Source organism: Cyrtonyx montezumae, unplaced genomic scaffold, assembly GCF_038088225.1.
Source record: "Cyrtonyx montezumae isolate F1298 unplaced genomic scaffold, pur_monq_1.0 scaffold_15, whole genome shotgun sequence".
Taxonomy (NCBI): domain Eukaryota; kingdom Metazoa; phylum Chordata; class Aves; order Galliformes; family Odontophoridae; genus Cyrtonyx; species Cyrtonyx montezumae.
The window spans coordinates 1664755-1687131 of record NW_027071881.1 but is presented as its reverse complement, the minus strand read 5'-3'; the positions used below and the strand labels follow the sequence as shown (position 1 = coordinate 1687131).

Sequence of the window (22377 nt, the reverse complement as noted above, 5' to 3'; positions counted from 1 at the left end):
TTGCATTTGGAGGCTGCAATCACCCAAATGATGTCAGAGGGGAAGTTCCTCGCTAAGGGTTTTTTACTCTGCTGCCCAGAGAGGCTGTGCATGCCCTATCCCTGGAGGTGTTCAAGGCCAGGTTGGATGGGCTCTGGGCAACATGATCTAGTTACTTCTAGCAGTTGGCAGCCCTGCTTCGTGCACCAGAGGGCCCTCAGGAGGGCTGTCCCAGCTGAGGTTAATTTGGTTTTAAATTGCTGCTTTCCCTGCTCCTGTGGTTGCAACCACAGCAGCCAGGACAGTGGTGTTTGTGCAAAGACCTTGCCTCCTACAGTGCAGGTATTGAGGTGCCTGCTCCTTTCCTGACTTCTACCTGTAATGCTGTTCTGTGGCCCTCAGCCATGGGGTAAGGGGCACAGTGAGCAGAAGATGAACCTCAAAGGCCTTGATTTGGATTTTCCTCCAAATTGCTGTGATCAAAAGCCCAGCCCTGCATTCCCCAGAAGTGTGGCCCAAGGACCAGAGGTGAGCATTCATTAGAAAGAAGTGCTCCTCATCCTGTGACAACTTTCCCTTTGATTTAGCATGTACTGACAGCTGTAAAAAGCAAGTTTTTAATCCCATGCTGTCTAGTTTGACTTCTGTGCCGGGCTTTCAGGGTCAGTCGTGTTCATTTTAAAGAGTGAGCTGCCCTCTGGAAGATGTTTTTCAGCATTTGGGAGATTCCTTTTCATGGAGAGCTTGGATTGCTTTAGGGTATGCAGAAGTTAAATCAGGAAATGCAACCTTGTTTTCATCCAACATCCTTGTTAACTAAAGAGGAATCATAAAGAATGGTTTCTGTGTTTCTGTGAAATCTCTGTCTCCTGTGTCTCTTCTTGGAGTACTGCTGTTGCCTAAGAAACATCCAGCACAATTAAATGAGGAGTCATTGCTGGGGAGTCAGCAAGCTTGAAGCTGCTCCTGGATATCAGTCCTGCGTCGTTCTGTCTTTGTATACCTGGGCAGGATTTAGTTGGTGAATGCTCACTGCAGTTCTGTGAACATTGCTGATGTTGCATGTCTAATCCAGCTTGAATGGGAACAGAGAGCAGAACAGCTCGTTTGCTTGTTCTTCCCTAAAAAGCATTTATTCTGGGGGAAACTGGCAAGTTTGGTTGAATTGTTTAAAGCAGGGAATCTGTTGCTGGCTGGGGAGCAGGCTGGTGGGGGAAATGGGAGCACCTTGCACCTCTCTGCCACCAATAGCACCTCTAACACCAGAAATGTGCCCGAGCAGATGCTCCGCCACCACAATGTTGGAGCTAAGCAATGACTTCTGAAACCCAGAGAGGTGATCTCAAAGCTTTGGTTTAACCTGTACTGACTGTGAAGTTTAAAGACCACAGTTCACAGCAGCACCCTGCTGGGATACTTCAGAGACAGAAATCTGTTCGGAAGGATCTGTCAAGAGAGCTAAAACATTGATTAAAACTATTTAAACAAGGGTCGTTATGTATTCATTTCATACCAAGGCAGATGGGAGAAAGTTCACAAGTGCAGTTTAAGAACAAAACTCATTTCTGAGCATCAATTAATCTTAACATGGAGTAGTGAAGAGGAGCTTCCTTTTAAATGGGAAAGGCTTCCTCTGTTCTGGCAGCTGTGTACCTATGGAGATACGATCATGCAAACACAACCTCAGCTGAGCGAGCCATTTGCACCCTGCCTTGGTCGGCCACTCTCTGGTGCTGCCATCTCTTCCTATGCAGTGCTGATGTAGTCATGCCTGGGCAGCTGAAACACTGCAGAGCCGCCTGTGCCATGTCTTAAACCCTGCACATCAAACGTGAGCCCAGCGCTGAGTGCTGCAGCATGCTCTGCTCACCTCATCTCTTTCTCCACAGGTGCAAAGAGCTGAAATATGGCAAGGACCTGCCCCAGATCTCCATCATCTTCATCTTCGTCAATGAGGCGCTCTCAGTCATCCTGCGGTCGGTGCACAGTGCTGTCAATCACACACCAGCCCACCTGCTCAAGGAGATCATCCTTGTGGACGACAACAGCGATGAAGGTTAGTGCTGGGGCGTGGGTCACCAGAACAGGACTGGGTTTGATTTCCTCACGTCTCAGATTTGCTTTCTTTGGATCTCACGTGGGCATTGTGTTGCGTTTCCTTTGGTCGTGGTGATGCTGCTGATGGGGTGGTTCTCCCCCTGTCCCATTTCTTCAGCTTCTGTAGCAAAAAGTGAAACAGAATCAAACCAAAGTTAAAATCTGAAATAACTACTGATTGGAATTGTAATTTAAAACTACAAGTCTGCAAAGGAAACTAGAGAGTAATTTTACCTTTCTCTTCATGAGTGCACCCACAGGTTCTAGTTCCAGGTGCATCCTTGTTAGTACTCACAGCTCTCTGCTCGTTGCAGAGCATCACCTCTAAATACGAAGCAGAGGAACGAGGCCATGGAGCACAAAGACCCAATTCTGCTTTGTCTCCTCACACTGCTGTCACTCTTGGCATTTCCCCTTTGTGTGCCTCAGTTTCCCTGTCTATAGCAAAGGCCTAGTTTAAAAAAGACAATAATAATTATATACATATGTATATATAGTAACGTCTGGGATCTGCAGAGACTGTACTGCCCCTTGTATTATGTTTTTGATGTGAGAAAGGTTTGTGAAGAGGAGGAAATGAACACACCAGGCACGCATAAATTCAGGCCATGACAAAACACGGAGGGATATGTTAGGTTTCCCATATTAGCCATTCGTGTTTTGGTTCAACCTTCTTGCAGGCCCTCTGAATACCTTCCCTTCTGGCTTTTGCTAACAGAAATTTGCTGTGTTCAATTTGGATTCTTCCCAGGTTTGTTTTTCCAGTGTACAGTTGGATAACGTCATTAGGGCAGTTAAAATCTCATGAAGACCAGCAAATGGTTGTTGCTTTGATTGCTGCCTTCATTTGCAGTGCATGCTTTTGGTATTATTAAAAAAATAATAATAATAATAGACACGGGCTGTGGGTTCTGTGATGAGAAAGGAAGAACAGGGAGGGCACAGGATGCGGACAGCTCATTGCCAAAGGAAGTCTGAGAGGTTGCTTGTCTGTCTGCAGCAAGATGAGATGGTGTGCGGTGAGCTACTCAAGCCTGTAAAAATAGGCACTCAGATATCACAGTAATGAGCACTATAGAAAGCTGATGAATTATAATTACCAGTAGAAGAAACAAGAGGCCATCTCCTCGGCTGATGAAAATCACAGCAGCTCTAGTGCAGAAGCTGAGGTGATATGTGCTGGTGAAGCTGTGGGATTTCAGAGCTGGAACAGTTTGGATAGGGAATAGAAAGTGCAGGTGACCTCCTGTTGTGGTGTTGCCCAGTTTGAAACACCAGAACGAGATTTTCCTTCTCAAAACCAAACCATACCAATGGGGTGAAGAGAAGAGGACCTCCTGGTAGTAATCGTTGAGCTTTTCTACCCACTGCCACTCACTGAGAAGTGTGCTTCTAAGCAGCCTCCACCTCCAGTACGCAGCACTGACGTTGAGTCAGGGACTCTGAAGATGCTATCGAAAGATAGGAGACAATGAAACGAATCCTTCAAAAATGCATCAACCCCCTGAGTAGGCTGAGACTGCAGCTTGTGTTGAGGGTATGGAATAAAATCCCTTTATCCACTGCTGAGATTGCAAGTCAGAGCCTTCCCTGGTGGCTTGTATAAGTATGGCGACTTGCACAAATGCTGTACCAGCTCTGGTGTTGGCAGGGTGATGGTGGGGCTCTTGTTGCTGGAGGGCTCCCTCTCTGTGCCTGCTTTTGCTGGGCTGCTCAGGCTGCATGGGCTGTGCTGCAGTGCCCTGTGGCAGCTGGCTAGGCAGGGTGAGATGCAGAGAGATGACCCACACTGCATGGTGTGCAGGTGCTGTGCGAAATCAATTGCTTTGCACACCTGGGCAGTGTGCCATCTGCTTCCCACCATGAGGATGCATCAGTTACCCCAGTGAGCATCCACAGTTCCTCCTAAGGGGCAGTGTTGCACAAAACCTGAGCACCAAAATGGTTCTGTCCTCAAAAACCTTCCATTGGGAGTAGGAGAGGAGATAGGAGCAAGGAATGAGGAGATGCCATTACCACTAGGGTTAGTTAATAATGTTGGAGCCGCGCTGCTCAGTCTTTGTAGGCATCATAACAAATGAGATTTTTACGGGAGGATTTGAAGGAAGATAATGAGGTAACTTGGCAGATGTTTATGGAGAGCTCCTCCCAAGTGTATAATAACATAGATTATTTCAGTAAAAGAAATGATACAAACCAACACATATCTCTCGGACCTGTGCATTCACTCTCTGCATCATCAAGGAGTTTCAGTGGCAGCAAAGAAATATTAATGGCCATGATATTGTCATATTAATTTGCATTAATGGTAGGAAATAATTGTGAGCAGCAATAGCAACATCTTACAGTTGATGCTTCAGATATTGCAAACAAAGTCATTGTAATATATAGATTTATCTCTACAGGAAAATAATTACAGGAAAATACATTCTCATGAGCCCTAAGATTTAGGGATGCCTCCTGGAGAAGCAAACGCTTGTGTCAAGCAGCAGGGATGGGGCTGTGTGCATGCAATGTCCGTTAAATGAGATAAGGGCAGAGTTGTAGGGGTGGAAGGGACCTCTGGAGATCCCCCAGCCCAAACCCCCAGAGCAGTTCCCTGCAGCAGGTCTGGTGTCGAGGTGTGTTTTGAATACCTGCAGGGAGGGAGACCCCCCACACCTCTCAGGGCAGCCTATTCCAGGGCTCTGGCACCCTCACAGCAAAGAAGTTCTTCATGTTCAGGTGAAAATACCCATGTTGTAGTTTGTCCCCATTGCCCCTTGTCCTGTAGCTGGACACTGAAAAAAACCTGGCCCAAGAAATTGCTGGAGTTGGTTGTGAGCACAGGACAGCTTTTGTGGCATAGGGCTTGTGGCTGAGCCTGCATGAAGTCCTGGGGCTCAGCTTTCTGCACCAGCAAGGAGATGGACCTTCTGAGAGCAAGGGCCCAAAAGCAAAGGCTGCATTAAACCCTGGTGGCTTCCTAGGGGCAACTTGTGGGGAAGCACTAGAGGCCGCCGGAAGGCCGCGGCTCCAGGCCGCACGCTGTAGGGTGCTCTGTGTTGGTGCGTTTTTTGCTGGGAAGCATTTTTTCACGTACAGGAAGATAAAGGCAGCTGAAGGATCACCAACTTCCAACCCCACCGGTAATATAAGAGTAACGTGTGTTCTGCAGCCAAGATCCCTGAGATTTCCAGGTTGGCTTCGCGTTTTGTTGTCAGCTGCAGGGCTGGGGGTGGGAGCTGAGGAGCTGCAAGCTGCCCTCCAGGCGGGCCAGCAAACGCTTATGGAGGGTGGCAAAATCTCTTGGGTGCTCTGTGGCTTCAGGCTGGAACAAAGCACTCGTGAGGACTCACCAGGCCCGTGTTGCTCTCAGCTTTGTTGTAGTACCTCTCAGAGAACAGCGCTGCACAACGTAAAAGTGTGCAACGAGAGATTAAAAGTTAATAAACACGGGCGTTCTGATTCTCTGCCTGCGAGCTGCAAGGAGATAAAAGATACAAAGCTATTGTAATGGGAAAAAATCCCTCCTTGAAGGAGCAAGCGTGGGGAGTTGTAGTTGGAGCCCCTTTCCCCCTCGAGCTGCGTGTCACGCTTTGTAAAGACTTCTTTTGGAGGCTTCGTTTGTTTGTTTGTTGCGGGGTGTGATTGCAGAGCGGGCATGCAGGTGGTGTTTGGGAGGGATAAGTTCCCAGGTCGTTGGAGGGATGCAGCACAGTGCCCCTGAGATGCTGCGTTATCTCACGCCTGCACACTTCGTGCGTGTCGCTTAAATCAATGCCTGCTTTCTTGTGCTGGCTGTCATCTAATGTTTCTAATCTGGGATAATATCTCTTTGAACAGCAAACTTCTTGGTATCAAAGGAAACCTTTGGATGAAAGGCTGCTCGGAGCAGCTGGCTGCACACAGGGCCGATGCTGCGGGTTGCAGTTTACCTCGGTGCAAGGCATCAGCTGTGGATTGCTGCATCGCTTCCTTGTTTTTCGGCTCCTGTCAGCAGCAGCAGCAGCGTGTGCTCCCCTGGGAGCTGGCTGGCGTGGGTTTGGGTTTAGAGAATGGTTTTAACAAACTTATAAGAAGCTCAGTTATCATCTCAGCTATTCCTCGACGTCAGTCCCGCCTGAGTGCCTGATCACTCTATCCAAAACTGGGCTGCTTAATTGCAGCAGACCTGGTGCTGTCCCCACAGGTGTTCAGTACCACAGCTTCAAGTCCCTGCTAAGGAGCAGAGGAGGCAATGAACCTGATGGGTTTGTCCCTATATTTTGGGTTTGATCGGCCAGAGACGTGCAGCTGGAGGCACTCACTGGGACCAGTCTGGCCTTTGTGTCTCAGTGGTACTGGCCCAACGTCTCTGTATGAAAATTGTTTGATGCACCTGCTCTCCTTTTCACCATTTCCTCTTTGATACTTACACACAGACGTGAAAAGCTTTGGAGTTTCACCTGGATCTGAATCTTGCTGCCAAAATGCTCACAGCCATTTGTTGAACTTTGGAGGAGTGTCCTCCATGGATTCCTGACCTGCGATGGCTGTGATGTGTCAGGCAGGAGAGGGCAGTGCTGCTGCCCCCATGGCACGGGACATTCCCAGCCCTAACCCACGTGTCCTGCAGCCTGCGGGGTTTCTGGTAAAGCCTTGGGATCTGTAGACATTTCCCTCCTGGCTCAGCCTGGCAAACACTGCCGTGTTCTCCTGAGGGGTGAAGAGGAGGTGCAGCCTGCTCCCTAAGTGTCCTATATAAATTTTCTCCACTTGGTGGTTCCTTTGGCCATCTGGTGCCATTGGTCTTTGCTCCTTCCTTTGTGTGCCACTGGATAGTTTCCACCTTGGGGGGATTTGGGGAGGTTTTGCAGCACGAAACACAGAGCAGTGGATGTTCCTTCAGGGCTGCTGTCTGTGACACAGCCACTTGCAGTGGCAGCTGATGGCCCGTCTGTCTGGCAGGCCTATTTCCCAGAAGGCTCATGCAGGTGACAAAACACTTTGCAATACATAACTTAAGTCATTACAGCTGACAGCTGGAATTTTTAATAGAGCAACAGGTCTATTGGATTCTACTTTCTTGGACTCGCCCTTCAGTGAAGATCAATACAGACAGATAGAGAACAAAAGGGAGGATTGAAATTGAACCTGCTGGCATTTTCAGTTTGGTTTCTTTCTGCAAAACTTCACTGGAAATGTCTCATGCAGTGGCAAAGACCAAATGTTCACAGATACCTCGATGTGCAGATATTGATTTCATCCGTAACGAATGAGATTCAGGGATGATGTGGGTGTGCTTTGAAGGAGCACTCCTGGAGACTGACCCATGCAGATACCTCGTGAGCACATGGGCTGTGCTGACGCTGCTTTGGTTAGGATGAGGGTGAGTGGGGCAGCCGCTGCTCTGCTCCCCCCTTGTCTCCTTTTTGTTGTCTCTTTGCATCCAGACTTTCTTTTTCTGAGCTGCATATCATGCTGAACTTGTTGCTGGTGCAGTGTGCGGTGAATATTCTCATTTTCAGCAATGAGCTCATAAAGGCAAAAGCATTGCAAGTGCACTGCATAAGGCAGAGGCAAGGAGAACAGTGGCCAGATGCTTCCTCCCTTGCTGTAGTTTGTATGAAGTAGTGAAAATAGCAGGTTCAAAGGCCAGCTTGCCAGTTTGAGGGAAAGCTGACTCTATTAAGCAGGGATCTTGGCTATTCCCCCGTAGTGGAAGTCACTTAATTCCTGGCATACTATTTCAGCCCTCCTAACCTTCCTAATATAGCTCTGGGACATGCTGCAGAGATGCAGGAGTTGGAGATGAAACACTTCTGAAGCTGGTGACAGATGAAAAGGTTTGCTGCTGCCAACCTTAATGCAGCAGTGCTCCGGGTCCCTTCTGACAGCACACCACATGCAAAGCCCAGCCCTGCCTGCTCACAGGCCTGCTGTTTGGGGGCTGGGTGGGTGTCTCGTAATTCCCAAAGTGCTGTGGTACTGTGCTTACCCATGCTGAGCACCGTGCCCTCCTGCAGCAGAGCTGCTGCATAGCTCGGAGGTGTCAGACACCAGCAAGGCCAGCACAGATGTGCAGCCTTCCTCTTGCCAGGGCTTGCACAGGCACATCAGAGGAGCTAGTTCTCACCCCAGAGTGCTCAGGGCTGAGACAGACTGGGAGAGAAGAGGGGGAGCAAGCCCCCAAACCTTCCTAGTGTTGTGCTGCTTCACATGGGCTCTGTCTGTGTGGCATATCGGTTGTCTGCTGCTGGCTCCAGCATCCTTCAGCAGCAGCAGGAGGCAGCTGGGGCTCTCCAGCTTGTTTCTGCTTCTTCTGAATCCAGTTTCTTCTGAGGCACGATTTTACAGTTCTTCCCTGGTTCAGTAGAGCTACCCCCTCCTTCGAGCAGCTCCAGCAGTTCCCATGAATGTTTCTTCCTGTTTCCCCTCAATGAGGGAACGCTTCAAATTCCAATTTGTTGAAAGAGGTTTTAATCGTTCTGTCTAGCCTGCAATGCCATGGTCTGCAGCATTAATGACAGAGGGACACGAGAAGCTGTGCTGTGCTGTGGGCCTTCATCTGCCAAGCACTCTGCGTCCCTGTCTACTTAAAGCCATTCAGAAGAGTTGTTGTCTCCATAAAGCACTGTTTTTTCTCCGAGTGGCTCAGCATGAGATGGAAATTGCTGAGTTATGTGTGCATGTGATGCAGATGCTTTGAGTTGAGGAAGGGGCTCATTTGCTTTATTCTTTTTATTCCCACTTCAGCATCAAAGAGAAATGAGACTTTGGGGAAATTGGTGTGTGAGGGGAACGATCTGAAGAAAGCACACTTTATGTGCTTTGGAGAAGGCGTGGAGGGAAAGTGAATCGATGCTGCCATATCCTTTGGTGGTACCCCAGGCCAGCCCAGCAGATGGGACTCACTGTTGACTCATTTGCTTTCCATTCGCTGTGTTTCCTTCCTGGAAGATTGGCTTTGTTGCTGATATGTACGCTGTGGGTTATATTAACTGTGATTATTTTTTTGTATGTGTGGGGGTAACAACCTTTGTTTGGGATCACTGACCATATCTTAATTTCCTGACATCTTGGAGCCTTGTAGGAATCAAAGACCCTCTCATGAAGCACTCGCGTGTTGTTAACAATCCGTGTTGGTACACAGTGCTTAGGTTTTACAGAGCACTTTTTGACAGTAGGTCTTTGTGCATGTTACTGGTTCACCAGGAGGTGCAAGGACCAAAGTTCCTGGTAGAGCACTGGGGTAACCCAGCACAGAAGGCAAGGTTTGCAACAGGAGGCTCTTTACTCTTGCTGTACATATGTAGGGCTCATCCGATGGGAGCTGCAGTGTTCCATGAGGGTTTTCCTTGTTCCTGGTGGTCGGTTGTACTGCTGTCTACTGCTTTTTGCAGCCTTTCCAGCCTCTCTTATACTCCACGTTCAAAAATTCTGTGCATCTCTTTTCACAATATGTACCTTGTACCCACCGACGAGTTCGGTGCTGGTAATGACTGCAGGCTGACAGCTCCATCATGCTCTCAGCCACAGCACACATATGGGCTTAGGCAACGCAATTAAACCGTCTGCAGTTCCATTGAGCATAAGACACAGAGGATGAAGGTCTTCCAAATAGAGCCAAATTCTCTCTAATTCTATCGTGGTCCACTCAGAGTCAGGTTTGACAAACACAAACCAGCATTAACTCAGCCCAAGGTAGTTCCAGGTGAATATATCCTTTCTGGCAGTGGTCTCTGGGTGCAGGGGGTTATGGTAGGTGACAGCTCTGCAACTTTTCCATGGGTTTCTGGTGCTTCTCCTGGCAGAGGAACTGAAGGCACCGCTGGAGGAATACGTCAATAAGCGGTACCCGGGGCTCGTGAAGGTGGTGCGCAACCAGAAGAGGGAAGGCCTCATCCGAGCGCGCATCGAAGGCTGGAAGGCGGCCAGTGGCCACGTCACCGGGTTTTTTGATGCCCACGTGGAGTTCACTGCTGGCTGGTAGGTGCTCGGCTGGGAGGACACGTTCAGTGTGCCTGCGGTGGGGTGTTGACGTGGGGCAGCCTGCTGTTTTGTTAGGATGTGTGAGAACGTTGCTGCTGATACGTGGATCTTGTCTTTCTTCCGTGCTGAATGGGATGACGCAGGGGAGGTCTAATTTATATATGATATTAATTATTATTGCTCTTGTTTTCTTGCTTCATTTCCTAGTCCCTAGTTCGATGGACACTCCCTGTTTCTCCCTGGCTTCCAGTTTGTTTTTCAGGCTCATTTCCAGTTCTCTTAGGCCTAAGAACTGCAAGTTTAAAAAATAAAAAGCCCAGACAGCGGGGGATTGAAAAAGAAAGCATTTCCCACATTCTTGCCCTTTGCAGCTGGATCCCACTGGGGGAGGCTGATGTCTTGGATTGATTTGTTTCTTCTGCAGCTAGGAATAAGTGCAGAGGTGCAGAAACAACAGAAGGTGTTTCATAAGGACTCTTTTTCCAGAGAGAGCCGAAACGTGTGGGTTCAAATGGATGAAATTTCTGTGAGTCTAGATTGTGGAAGGAAACTGAGAGTGGTTTTTCTCTCCAACCATGTGTAAAAAGTAAATGGCCCATGTTTAGGAAACTAGATGGAGAAGATGCTAACTCGTGTCTGATTTGAACACAAAGAAGCATCCGCTAGAAAAATGCTTCAGCAGCAGCACAGAGTTCTGTGCAGTCATTAGAGCTTTTTATAATAGCAGCGCATCAGAAGAGTGTATTTGGGAGTCATTACTTATGTTGATATCTGTATTCCCAGCTAAACATTCCTCTCTTCAGGTCGTTAAGTCTCTACGCATGCTTTTATTGGTGTACTGAGGAAGTTGCCATTTACTCTTGGAATAGGTTTCAAAAGGGAGTGGTTCTGTGGTGAGGACTCAGCTCTGGCACTGCATTGCTGCTGCTGCTGCTCTTCTTTGGAAGGAGTCTCCAGGTGGTTGTTGACCGCCTTCTCTGTGCTGTTCTGCCTGCAGATCCAGCCCTATGGTTTGTCTGATTTCTTTGCTACCATAGTGAAGATATCCAGAAAGCTCAGTTTAAAAACATGACACTTTTGAAAATGTGTTAAGTTCAGAGTGTGGAATTACTGTTTAATAATGCTGTTGTTTGTTGGTTTGATTTTTTAAACAAGTATACCAGAGAAAACATAGTGTGCTCGCTCTGCAGGAGAAGATAAGGTCCAGCTTCAGAGCTTTCATTCATTTCAACAGCTTTACGCTTCGGTTTGTGGGAATTGTTTTCACTTCTGCTGCTGGCCTCTGCTCACCCATGAATTTCCATAGGGGTAGGCAGTGGTGTAGGACCGCCCCAGACATGCAGGGCTTTGTCCCTGCCTCTGCTCACAGCCCTGCACGAGGGATGTGCTCACACAGGGAAGCCTGCTAAGTGCAAGCACTGGCAACCTCCTGCTGCATCTCCTTGGTGGCTTGGCAGTGCCTTTTGGAAACAGCCTTTCATCCTGGCCGTGTAAATGTGTTCTCTCTGCGTGTGATTTCTGTGCTGATAAAAGCAGGGGCAGGCAGGTCGGTAGCAGGGAAGCCGAGGCATTGGATCCAATGTGGGACTGCTCAGTGGCTCTGCATGGAGCTGTGTGCTCCTTTCTGAACTCTGCGTGCGTTCTGCTGCATCTCTTTGGTGACACGATGCCACTTGTGAATGGCAGCAAGAGGCGCCCACAATATTCCCTTCTGTTTACTGAACAATGGCAAGATTTCTATTTCCTTACCCTCATTTAAGTGTTCAAGCTGTATGAAGGCAGCAGCATCCATGTGCAAACTGGGGAGATAATACATTTCTTTCTGCACATTGCTTCCTTTTACCAGGGCTGAGCCAGTGCTGTCACGAATTCAGGAAAACCGAAGAAGGGTCATCCTTCCCTCCATAGACAACATCAAGCAGGACAACTTTGAGGTGCAGCGTTATGAGAACTCAGCCCACGGGTACAGCTGGGAGCTGTGGTGCATGTACATCAGCCCCCCCAAGGACTGGTGGGATGCTGGGGACCCCTCGCTGCCCATCAGGTACGTTGCACAGCCTGCTCAGTGAGGTGTGATGGGGCAAAACGTGGGAAGACAAAGTGAGAGGCAAGCCTAGAAAGGTTGGGTGCTCAGAGGGTTGTGTTGCAACATAATCAGGGGAGGGGTCTTGCTGGGGCGAACAGCTTTAGAAAAGGGTATTGTTCAGCCATGGTGTGCAGAAATACTGGGGGTTATGGGGACTATGGGTTTGTACATTCTTACGTTTAACTGAACATGACGAAGTTGCTTTATTTCAATTACAGCATTCAGTTTTTGGAAATCATAAGGAATGAGGTGATTATTGCTGCATAATGAACTAAGTGTGAATTCATGAAATAAAGGCACTGGGTATTTTGAATAAAAATCTCCTTTCAGGGCAAAGTTAGAACAAGTGAAAATATTTTACAGGCACTGGAAAAGTAGGTCTTAGCTTGTTCTTACACTGAGCTCTTGTGGCTGGCAGCTCTGAAATGTTGTTCCTGCAGGCTGCAGGTATGGGAAAAGTCTGTCTGAGCAAAGTATAACAGCAGGAGGAGAGAGTAGCTCCATGCATTAGGCTGGGGTTGCTTTTTGCACAGAGGTCAGTTATTTCATAGAATCATAGAACGGCCTGGGTTGAAAAGGACCTCAAAGATCATGAGTTTCAACCCCCCGCTGTAGGCAGAGTTGCCAACCACTAACCCAGGCTGCCCAGAGCCACATCCAGCCTTGCCTTGAGTGCCTCTAGGGATGGGGCATCCACAGCCTCTCTGGGCAACCTGTTCCAGTGCATCACCACCCTCTGAGTGAAAAACTTCCTCCTAATATCTAACCTAAACCTCCCCTGTCTTAGTTTAAAACCATTCCTCCTTGTCCTCTCGCTATCAACCCATGTAAACAATCCTTCCTCCTCCTGTTGATACCTGAAGTGTAATGTGGACACTGCTGCCTCAGGTGTGGGGTGTGCAGAACGAGCACAGGCTCTGTTGGAGAGCAGTGCCTCCAAGGAGCTGCTTCTGTAACAGAGCCACCAGCCTCATGGTGATGCTAAATAATTCAACAGCTTACTGAAATAACATTGTTAACGCGCACTGGGGAAGGGTTATGAGAGAGATGGATGTGTAGTGACCACAACAAAAAGCTGCTGAAAAATACTGTCTCGTTGCATTATGGTGTGCAACCGCATTCAGACCAGAAATAAATGACTACGGTTATTTTTTTGTCACCTGGTGCTATGAAAACTGTGCACTTTATGACAGTGTTGCATGACTGGGATACCAGTGTGGCACTCCGTGTCATTATGCATGGGATTAGAGGAGATTCTGAAATGACAATTTGCAAAGGTACATTAGTTTTATAGTGACCTTTTAGGATAAAAGAGTGGGAGTGGGGAAAAAAAGGCAGTTTATTCCTTTTGTTTGTTTTCTTTTATAGCATTGGTGAGTGGGGATCATGGCAGCATCAAGAGAAGCTCCCCTGCCCAAGACAGGGGCTCCTACTTGCCCCCACCAAATCCTCAGCAGCAGTGACTGGGGACAGACAGCTGTGGGAACACACTGGCAGGCAATTTTCTCTCATGGTGATTCATAGGTTATAATTATCCAGGCAAAGAGTGCTGATGGCACGGAACTCATCTAAAATATGGCCCAGTCTCAAACTGGTTCCCAGGTTTGTGCTCTATCCAGTAATTTTCCGACAAGAAGCAGTCTCTCTTAGTGGCTAGAAGAGATGCTGGTGTAATACCTGGATTCTGTAATTCATTTTCTGTATTTTTTTTCTATTAACATTTAAAATTCTGGTACATGAGGAGAACTTCAATCTCAGCACTCTGTCGTGCATGCATTTCACAACTAGACTTTCCTTGCCAGGCTTGTGGACATTTCTGACTACTTCTGCAAAGAAGATAAAACTGTGATGATGACACATCTAAATTAGCCCTCACATGATAGGCAGTCAGTAAGTGATGTTTTAAACAGTCATCCTGTAAATCCTTATATGCATCAGCATGAGCTCTTGTCAAAATAGTTGAATTTTCTCATTCAGGTGGTGTTAATGTGTGCATATAGATTCACAGTATAGCTTAGCTTGGAAGGGACCTCAGGAGTCCATCAAGTCCAACCCCCCTGCTAAAGCAGGTCACGCAGGTAGGCATCCAGACAGGTCCTGAATATTCCCTTAGAAGGAGACTCCACCACCTCTCTGGGCTATCTGTTCCAGTGCTCTGTCACCCTTACTGTAAAGAAGTTGTTCCACATGTTTCTATGGAACTTCCCACGTTCAAGTTCTAGGCCGTGTCCTGTTGCTACACAGCATTGAGAAGAGCATGGCCTCATCCATTTGTTTCCCACCTCCTTTTAGATATGAACATGTATCAGACTCCCCCTCAGTCTTTTCCCCAAGTTACTCAGCCTTTCCTCATATGGAAGGTGCTCCAGGCCCTGTATCATCTTTGTGGCCCTTTGCAGGGCTCTTTCCCGGAGATCCCTGTCTGTTTTAAACTGGGGAGCCCAGAACTGGACACAGTATGTGGCTTTCCTGGAGCAGAGCAGAGGGGGAAGATCACCTTCCTTGGCTTGCTGGTCATGCTCAGTTTATTGCACCCCAGGACACCAATTGCCTTCTTGGCCACACGGGCACACTTCTGGTTCATGGCCAGCCTGTTGTCCACCAGAACACCCAGATCCTTATCTGCAGAGCTCCTCTCTTGTAGGTCTTCCCCTAATGGTACAGATGCAGTCCTTTATTATTAATGGTACACTTTGAGCAGTGTTTACTGCCAGCCCAGAAATCCTATTTATCAAGGGAAGACAGAAGAAAGCCAATGCTTTCCACATCCTGTCCCAAGCAGGTCTTTGGAAATGCTGCGAATGGCATGCTGCTGCCCTGATCTGTCAGCAGCAAAGTGGGATCTGCCTTCAGTGCTCTCCAGGAAAGCTTCATCTCCCACCTGGCAGCCCGTGATTTTGGGGGGCTTCTTACTAAGGAGCCTGCCTGCTGCTGCAGCACTTCTGTTCCTTCTGCCTGGCTGATTGTGCTGGTGCTGCATCAGGTTTTGTCAGAAAGCAGCTTTGGAGGAATTGCTGATATCTGTGAGATTTCTGACTGGAGTTGCTGATTGCGCTCCAGATGCAAGACTTGTGATTTATAATTACAGATGTGACACCTCGATGGCTCCAGGGTCTGATTCTGGAAGACAATTAAATACAGTCTTGCATCTTTGCTTTTTCAAGAAGCCAAGTAAGCAGATAGAGCATACAACCAGACTTGAGGATGAGGGACACGTATCTGAGTGCAGAAATAAGGGTCGTCCCACTTTTCTGCTGGCAGCAGTGCACATAATCTTGGTTGCCTGGTGCCCTTGGTGGGTCCATCGAGAGCATCGTGAATAGAATATAATGCATTTCTTGACTTTCTCTTTGTATTTTCTGCACTTGCCTGGTGGATTGGCTCAGTCTGAGCAGTAAAAGCAGAGCTGAATAGTTAGCTAGCAAGCTCCCTAATGTGCTGGGACTGAAGGAGTCCTTGGGTGGCTTCAGAGATGACAGATGTGTGTTTGCAAGCACGCAGAGTCCAGCTGGGAGGCAGCTAGCAGGTTAAATTGGGCTTTGGATGGGGCTTTGCTGCAGCTGTTTTATGTGGTACTTCATCTTTAGTGGTGTTGGAAGACAAAAGCTCATTTAATTAGTATTAAGATCACTGTGAGGAGGAAATTGGTTTTGAGAGTTATGGATTGTAAAAGAACAAAAAAGCTGGTGATTTTAGGTGGTGTTTTTTGTTGTTTTTTTTTTCCCCCTAATGATGAAAATAATTTGAATTAACCCACCCAATTACCTGTTATCTCAGCCTCAAATGCTAATGCATTTGCTTTGCAATGTCATTAGGAAAGAGAGAACTCTCATCATGGTTGTGTAAATGATGCTGAGGTTGAGATGGGAAAAAACAGAGGGGTTTTTGGTTATGGAATATGACATGCAGGTGGAAAGAAGGTGCCTAGTTCTGCTGCTCAACAAAATGCGTGTGCTGTTTATTATAAACTGTCACCTCTGTCACAAACTGCAAATAATACTGAGATCTCCCACTCTGGTCAAGGTGCGTTTCGCTTGCTGGAAGGCCGTAGGGATTTATGCTGGTGGTGTTTTTGCTATGTAGGTGATACTGGGGGAGCTGGGCATAATTTCAAGGATTATTCCTTGGGTTTTTTATTCCTTGTATTTTTTGTGAAGAAGGTGTTTGTATGAAATGCTGACTGTTAGGTCAAAAGGAAAGCTGATTTCCATAAGCAGGAATGGTTGGTAATGGTCACTTCTATTTGGAAGCCTCACCAGGTGTGTCTGAGAAGATGTTTGTGTGTGCTTGGAGAGCCAGGGTGTGTGTGAAGGTCCCAGCAGGTGCAGAACACTCAGGGAGCTCTTTAATGGCCTTATATAAAGAGTAACTCAAACACCAAGTTAAAATAGCGTTGCTGATGAGCTGTCTGTCACTAAACCCCTTTCTATAAACAGTTCAAATTAGTTCTGCACTGACCAACCACCCCCATGCTTACTGCAGTTACTTGTCCAAGAGGTCAGCACACTACCATCACCCTTACAGCAAAAATCCCCGTGGCCTTAGTGCACACTGGTCCAAACTTTAGACCAATAGGGGATTGTCATGACTGTACTACCCAGGCAAGGTTTGTGAGTGCTTCTGGGAGAAGAGCAGGTACAAGCATCTTTCCATGCACCCGTCTGTAAATCAAACCTACGCTGTATGTGCTGTGGTTGCCAGAGCCTTGTGCATCCAGGTACAATCACTCTTAAAGTTAAGGTCACTCCTGACTGTCAGGAGGTCAGGACAGAGGCCTCTGACAACGTGCAAACAGCCCAACAGGAGAAATAAGGGGATTTTTTTCATCAGTATTTAATTTGGGGCAATCTTGTTTTGGACCTGTGTTCTGGAGAGGGAAGGCTTAGGTCAGAATCCTCATCTCAATAAACTTTGTCATCCATCTCTGGATTAAATTACAACTGTCAAGTGCTTTGCTGGCTTCCAAAAGCAGTTTTGCAGGAAGCTTTGTAGTCTTTATCAGTGGGGGCATGCTTTTAGTCACCAGGTTTTGGCGAGGATTTGAGAAAAGAGTTTCATTGACATCCCAGGGATTGGGAACGCGCTGTGGGGAAGCACACCCCGACTTCCTGCACCGAGTGACTTTCAGCAGCACACTCATTTTCAGCTCTCAAACTTCACAGGGATTCCCCACGGTGTGAGAAAGCTGTCATGCCTTTTTATGATGAATTCTCCGACCGGTCATTTTGAACCTTCCATAATTGAGCACAACGCATAAAAGAAGGGCACTAATGATTTGTCGTAGTGTCAGGCTTTACAAGACGAACGGAGTTACATCACTGCCTGAAGGACCATAAAGCTCCTGCTAAGGGTGCACCTGGGATTTAAGCATATGTGGGTGGTTAGCAGCAGCCTGCGTGCTGACCAGCTCTGTTAGTGCTGCAGCAGGATGGTTTTTAAGGTGTGAGGAGCTGTCCTTGTGATCGCATGCGTTGGCTGCAGCCAGGAGGTGGCTTGACAAGCTGAAATGGATGGTGAGATTTCAGCCAAAGACCAGGGGTTGGTCCTCTGCAAGCGATGTGATTTCTATTAATTGGAGGAAAGCTGCTGTAGGAAAGGACTGGGGAGGTGGTGGAGTCAGTGTCCCTGCAGGTGTTCAAGAAGCATGGAGGTGTGGCACTGAGGGACATGGTCGGTGGGCACTGTTGGTGGTAGGTGGATGGTTGTAGTGGATGATCTCAGATGTCTTTTCCAGCCTTAATGATTCCATGGCACTAATGTTTCTGCAGCTTCTGAGCACCTTGATTGATGCCATTGGAGATGCCAGTGTGCAGCTCTGAGTGGGCTCGTGCTTGGTCAGCTTGGCCAAGTGACCATCAGAAGGCAGCATTTGAGAACCCTTAAGTAGTTCGTTTCGGAACGCAGAAGGGGAATTTGGATGCTGGGCAGCTCCAGAGGAGCCGTGCATCTCCTGGCTTGGAAGAGCCCTCCCTCCAGCCGGTCCTGAGCCCCTGGGACAGCTCAGTGCAGCACAGTGTGGGCATTCTTTGCATTGAAACCACCTCTCCGTGCTAAACTGAAGGCATACTGCAGGTAAAGCTTAGCAAATCAGCAGGAATTTTTCCCAAAGCTGGGTCAGGGACAGCTGGGATTGTCCCTGCAGGAAGCAAACAGGGAGAGAGAGCAAATTCCGCCTCCTGAGGGGGTCACGTAACGTAAGGCATTTCTATAAAGAAAGAGGGCTGGCCATGCTGGAGAAATTTGTGTTCTTAAAGCTTTACAAATACTTCTCTTATTTTTCTCTTATTTTGATTAAAAGGAGAAAAAAAAAAAGAAAAAAGAAAAACAACATGCTCCTGATTTAAAAATAAACAAATAGTTGCACGAACAGAACTTTTAATCTGAGCCCTTGTCACAAAAACAGCCTTTATTGATGTCAGTTGCTTTAGAAAAGGGAAGAATAAACAGGATTTGCCCTTTAATTTGTGAAGGGTTTTGATTTTCAGAGGCATTAAAGAGACAGAAAAGATGGGTATTGAATTATTTAACAATTGCTAGTAAAATTAAGCCTCAGTCAGCCTCCTTTCACTGAAATAATCTTATGAATAAAAACAAAACAATCTGGGGCACCAACAGTACTCAGAGCTTCTATCCTGCTGGCTGAACTGTTTCAAAGTAGTCCATGAAGTGGTTTTGCAAGTCAGAGCCAAGCAGGGCCTTTTCTGTGGTCTGTTCACACCTCCCCTAGGAGAAAGCTGCAGTTGATGGATTATACCAACGTCTTTTCTCTCTAAATCTGGAAGCGAGGGGAAAATATGCAAAAAGGAGTTGAGGGAATTTGGCTCTTTGAATTTCTTTCTTCTTTAGCAGATGGCATTTAAGTGATTTATTGGCTAAAACCAATCTATTCTCATTAAGTAGGAAGTATTTAATGACTTCTGTGGTGGGTATTCAAAACAAATAGGTGATGATCGAGGCAGTTGTGCTTAGAGACAAAATATAGCAGCCCTTCATCAAACAAGACTTAAAAGAGTGTTTGAGAGCAAGTGCTGAGGGCTATCATTTTCTTTCATGTGCACTTTAATTCACTGTCCCTTTCAGTCGGTGGAACGTAAATAAGTGTAGTTTAGATTAAAGAAAAAATAGATCCTTATTATCATATCCATCAGCTGGAGCAAGAAGGATCTGATGCCAGTGAGCTCCCATCTGCCTCTGCCTGGGAGTCTGGGGGCTTGCAGGAAGTCTCCCAGCCCCGAGCAGCCCAGAGCTGGGTAGCCTGAGTTAAATCTTCCTGAGCTTAAATCTCCGCATTCTTTCCCAGTGCTTGTACTCGTGGGTGTGAGCAGTGTCTTGAGACCTTGGTTGGCCGAAACGTGTCTTGTTCATTAGACCCATGCTTTGCATCCTTATCTCCATGTGCATTAGGACCAGCTGTAGCGTTTGCAAGTGCTCAATTTCTGTGCTGGTGTGTGGGCCGGGGCAGCTGCAGCCTTTGTTCCCTCTTGGTTTCCATCACAAATGTGTAGGTGTGGAAATCTGTGAGTGGACACAGCCAAGGAGGGGCAGCTCAGTAACCCCCCCACCCCTGCCTCGGTGGTGGTGTGGCCACAGCGGATGTCACAGGAGCTTGAGGGTGGCAGTGATGTGGAAGGAGGTCGGATGATGTGGCAGCCAGGGAGCAAGGGGAGTGCACACGGCAGAGCTGTAGTTGGGGAATGACTTGGTGGCAGCAGAGGAGTTACTCCAGAGACAAGCATGACTGGTGTTCTGGCTGCCAGCTCTCTGCTATCCTCACTGCTCACTCTGAAGGCAGCCCTTCTGTGGGAGGATCTGTTTTACAAAATTCAAGCCCATATCAAGCATTATTAGCTCTGAGAGCACTGTTAGGTTCAGGTTTGGTCACAGGAAGCACTGCTGTGGGCCCTGCACGTGCACTCAACGGATGGAGGAATCACTGCTGAACACCGAGCTCTGACAGAGACAGCTTGTCTGCAGAGCACAGCCCCCACATCGCCATCATTTTTCAAAGAAAGCGACACACCCAAAAAAGTGCAGACTTCATACCAAGCAGGAAGAGTGTTTCAGGCTTTGAGAAGGAGCTGCTGTGTTCCTGGAGGCACAAGGCTCCGGGGTAGTGATCCCTGATCTGCCACCCACAGGCACGGGGCACGCACCCTCTCCCCACCTCCTGGTCTCTGGGGAAGAACTAGAAAGTGTTGATGTTGTCTGCCTTCTGTATGGTGACGTTGGAGCTGTCGTGTACATTGGGTTCCTTCAAAGAATGGGCTGATGTCCCCATCCTGGCAGACAGTGCTTATGAGTTTTGCATTCATATGGAAACAAAAACACATTCAGACATGTTTTAGTTGCTGGGTTTGTTTGTTTCTTTTTTTTTTTTAAGGCTTTGGAATGCAGCTTTCATCAGCACCTTGAAATTACTGCAAGAACTGGCAGCCTGCAGCCAGCTCTGTGCTGAGGATGGGACAGCTGCCTGCCTGCAGAGATGCTGCCAGCTGCGGGGTCCTTCAGCACAGAAACACCTAGAGAAGCTTTAACACCAGCTGTGCTGATCCTAAAGAATTCCATGAGGCTCTGGGTTGTCACTGCCCATTTTTTTAGGATCCCTAAATTGGAGACCTGCTTTGCTTCCACTCCTGAGATGACTCTTCAAGGGAAATGCTAGGCTAGGAGCTGGTTAGTGCTCCGTCTGGAATCTCTCCCTTGATATGACAGTTGAGGAAGCCTGGTTTTTCAGTGCTGGGCACTTTGGTGCTTAATGAACACCTTTCTCAGACTCTAATTGCCTTGTAGAAGCTGCTGTGCTCCTTAGAAGACGAGCGGGTATTTGCTAATGAGCAGCCAGGCTCGAGATGCTCTTAACTTGATCTGATGAGCATTTGCTTCTTTGCTCTGATTAATACCTGAGTGAACTCACTTTTTTATTTTTATGTTTTAATTTTGGGAAACTGCACTGAAATGGGGTGTCTGCCCACACAGCCTGGGGCACCGATAGCAAAGCATCGCTTCTTGAATGCCAGCAGAGCTGTCCTTCTCTTTCCTCATCCTTCCTCTCTGATTTCCCTTCAGAAAAAGGAGAAGAAAAAAAAACAAAAATAAAAACCAACACAGAAAAGCCACGAAACACTGAAGCAAACAGCTGTCAGTAGCCTCACGTGGTGCCTGGAGACCTCAAAGTGCTGTGATCACAATTGGACCCTGTCTGTCTGAATGGGAGGGTTGGGCTGGGGGGGTTTCTGTGCTGGAGGAAGATGGTTTCCTGCCCACAGAGAGGTGTGCTGCTTGGAGATGGGCATCCTGATGGCCAACTCAACCTGCAGAGAGGCTCCTTGCTCCCTGGAGACAGGGAGGCTCTGCTTCAGGTTTGTCAGTCTTTGTAAATTCTTCCCAAAATCACTGCTTGGGGTTTTTTTGGAAGAGCTCTTTCCTTCTGCTAAGTGCTGGATTGATGTCAGTGGAGGCAACAGTCCATTCTGTAACCATCGCCACCTCGGCCGATGCTGCTCTATTTTTCTTGTCAATTAGAAAACCATCAGTCATTTTCACAAATGTGCACCCTCTAATTGCCTCCTCTTGTGCTCCTGTTCTTGTGAAGTCCAGCCCTGGAGAAGAGCAGCTACAGCCTTCCAAGAGCTCGGCAGAAGTTCTCCACCAACGCAGTTTCCACATGGCATTTAACCACGTGATGCAGCATTTCTGGCTCTTTATTTTTTTTTCATTTCTCCTATTGTAGTGACAAGAATTTCTCATTAAGCATAGCAAGTCTGCTAAGGCAGGGAGCCAAGAAGCAGTGGCTGAAATTCCTCTCTGGACAGTTCTCTTCTGCAGATGGAAAAATGGAAGGGATGGAGAGCTGTGGGGTGAGGGGGGCAGGTTGACACCAGCAACAGCCCCCAGTCCAACTTGGCCGTTGAATGTGACATTTGTGGCCTAATGGAAGCAGGATGAAAGGCTGATGCTAAGAAATGGTTGGGGATTCAGCTTTTAAGTTTCTATTGGGAATTGGGAAAACTCCCCCGTGCTTCATCAGTGGGACCAGTGGTGCCATTACAGTGTTAATTATCACTGCCTGAATTTGGTTTAAGAAGGGACATGGGGTGACCCAGAGCAGTTACCCTGAGAATTTCTCTTCTTGGTACCACTGCAACGTTCACGATTCGGAATGTGTTATTGCATTTCCTTCACTTTTCTTTGGTAAAGAAGCACTTGCCAAGCAACGTTCTGTCAACCCAATGTTTAATCTTTGGTTCTGTTGACAGCTGTGT

General features: G+C 47.6%; 1 protein-coding gene across 1 annotated transcript in view; it reads left to right on the top strand.

The window, feature by feature from the left end:
• The window catches only part of GALNT17 (polypeptide N-acetylgalactosaminyltransferase 17), a 180157-nt gene that overhangs the window by 60603 nt on the left and 97177 nt on the right, over positions 1–22377 (top strand). Inside the window, exons 3-5 of the mRNA XM_065731702.1 lie at positions 1869–2035; positions 9852–10026; positions 11876–12073. Of these exons, the coding sequence (XP_065587774.1) occupies positions 1869–2035; positions 9852–10026; positions 11876–12073 (540 nt within the window). The remainder of the gene's footprint in view (positions 1–1868; positions 2036–9851; positions 10027–11875; positions 12074–22377) is intronic.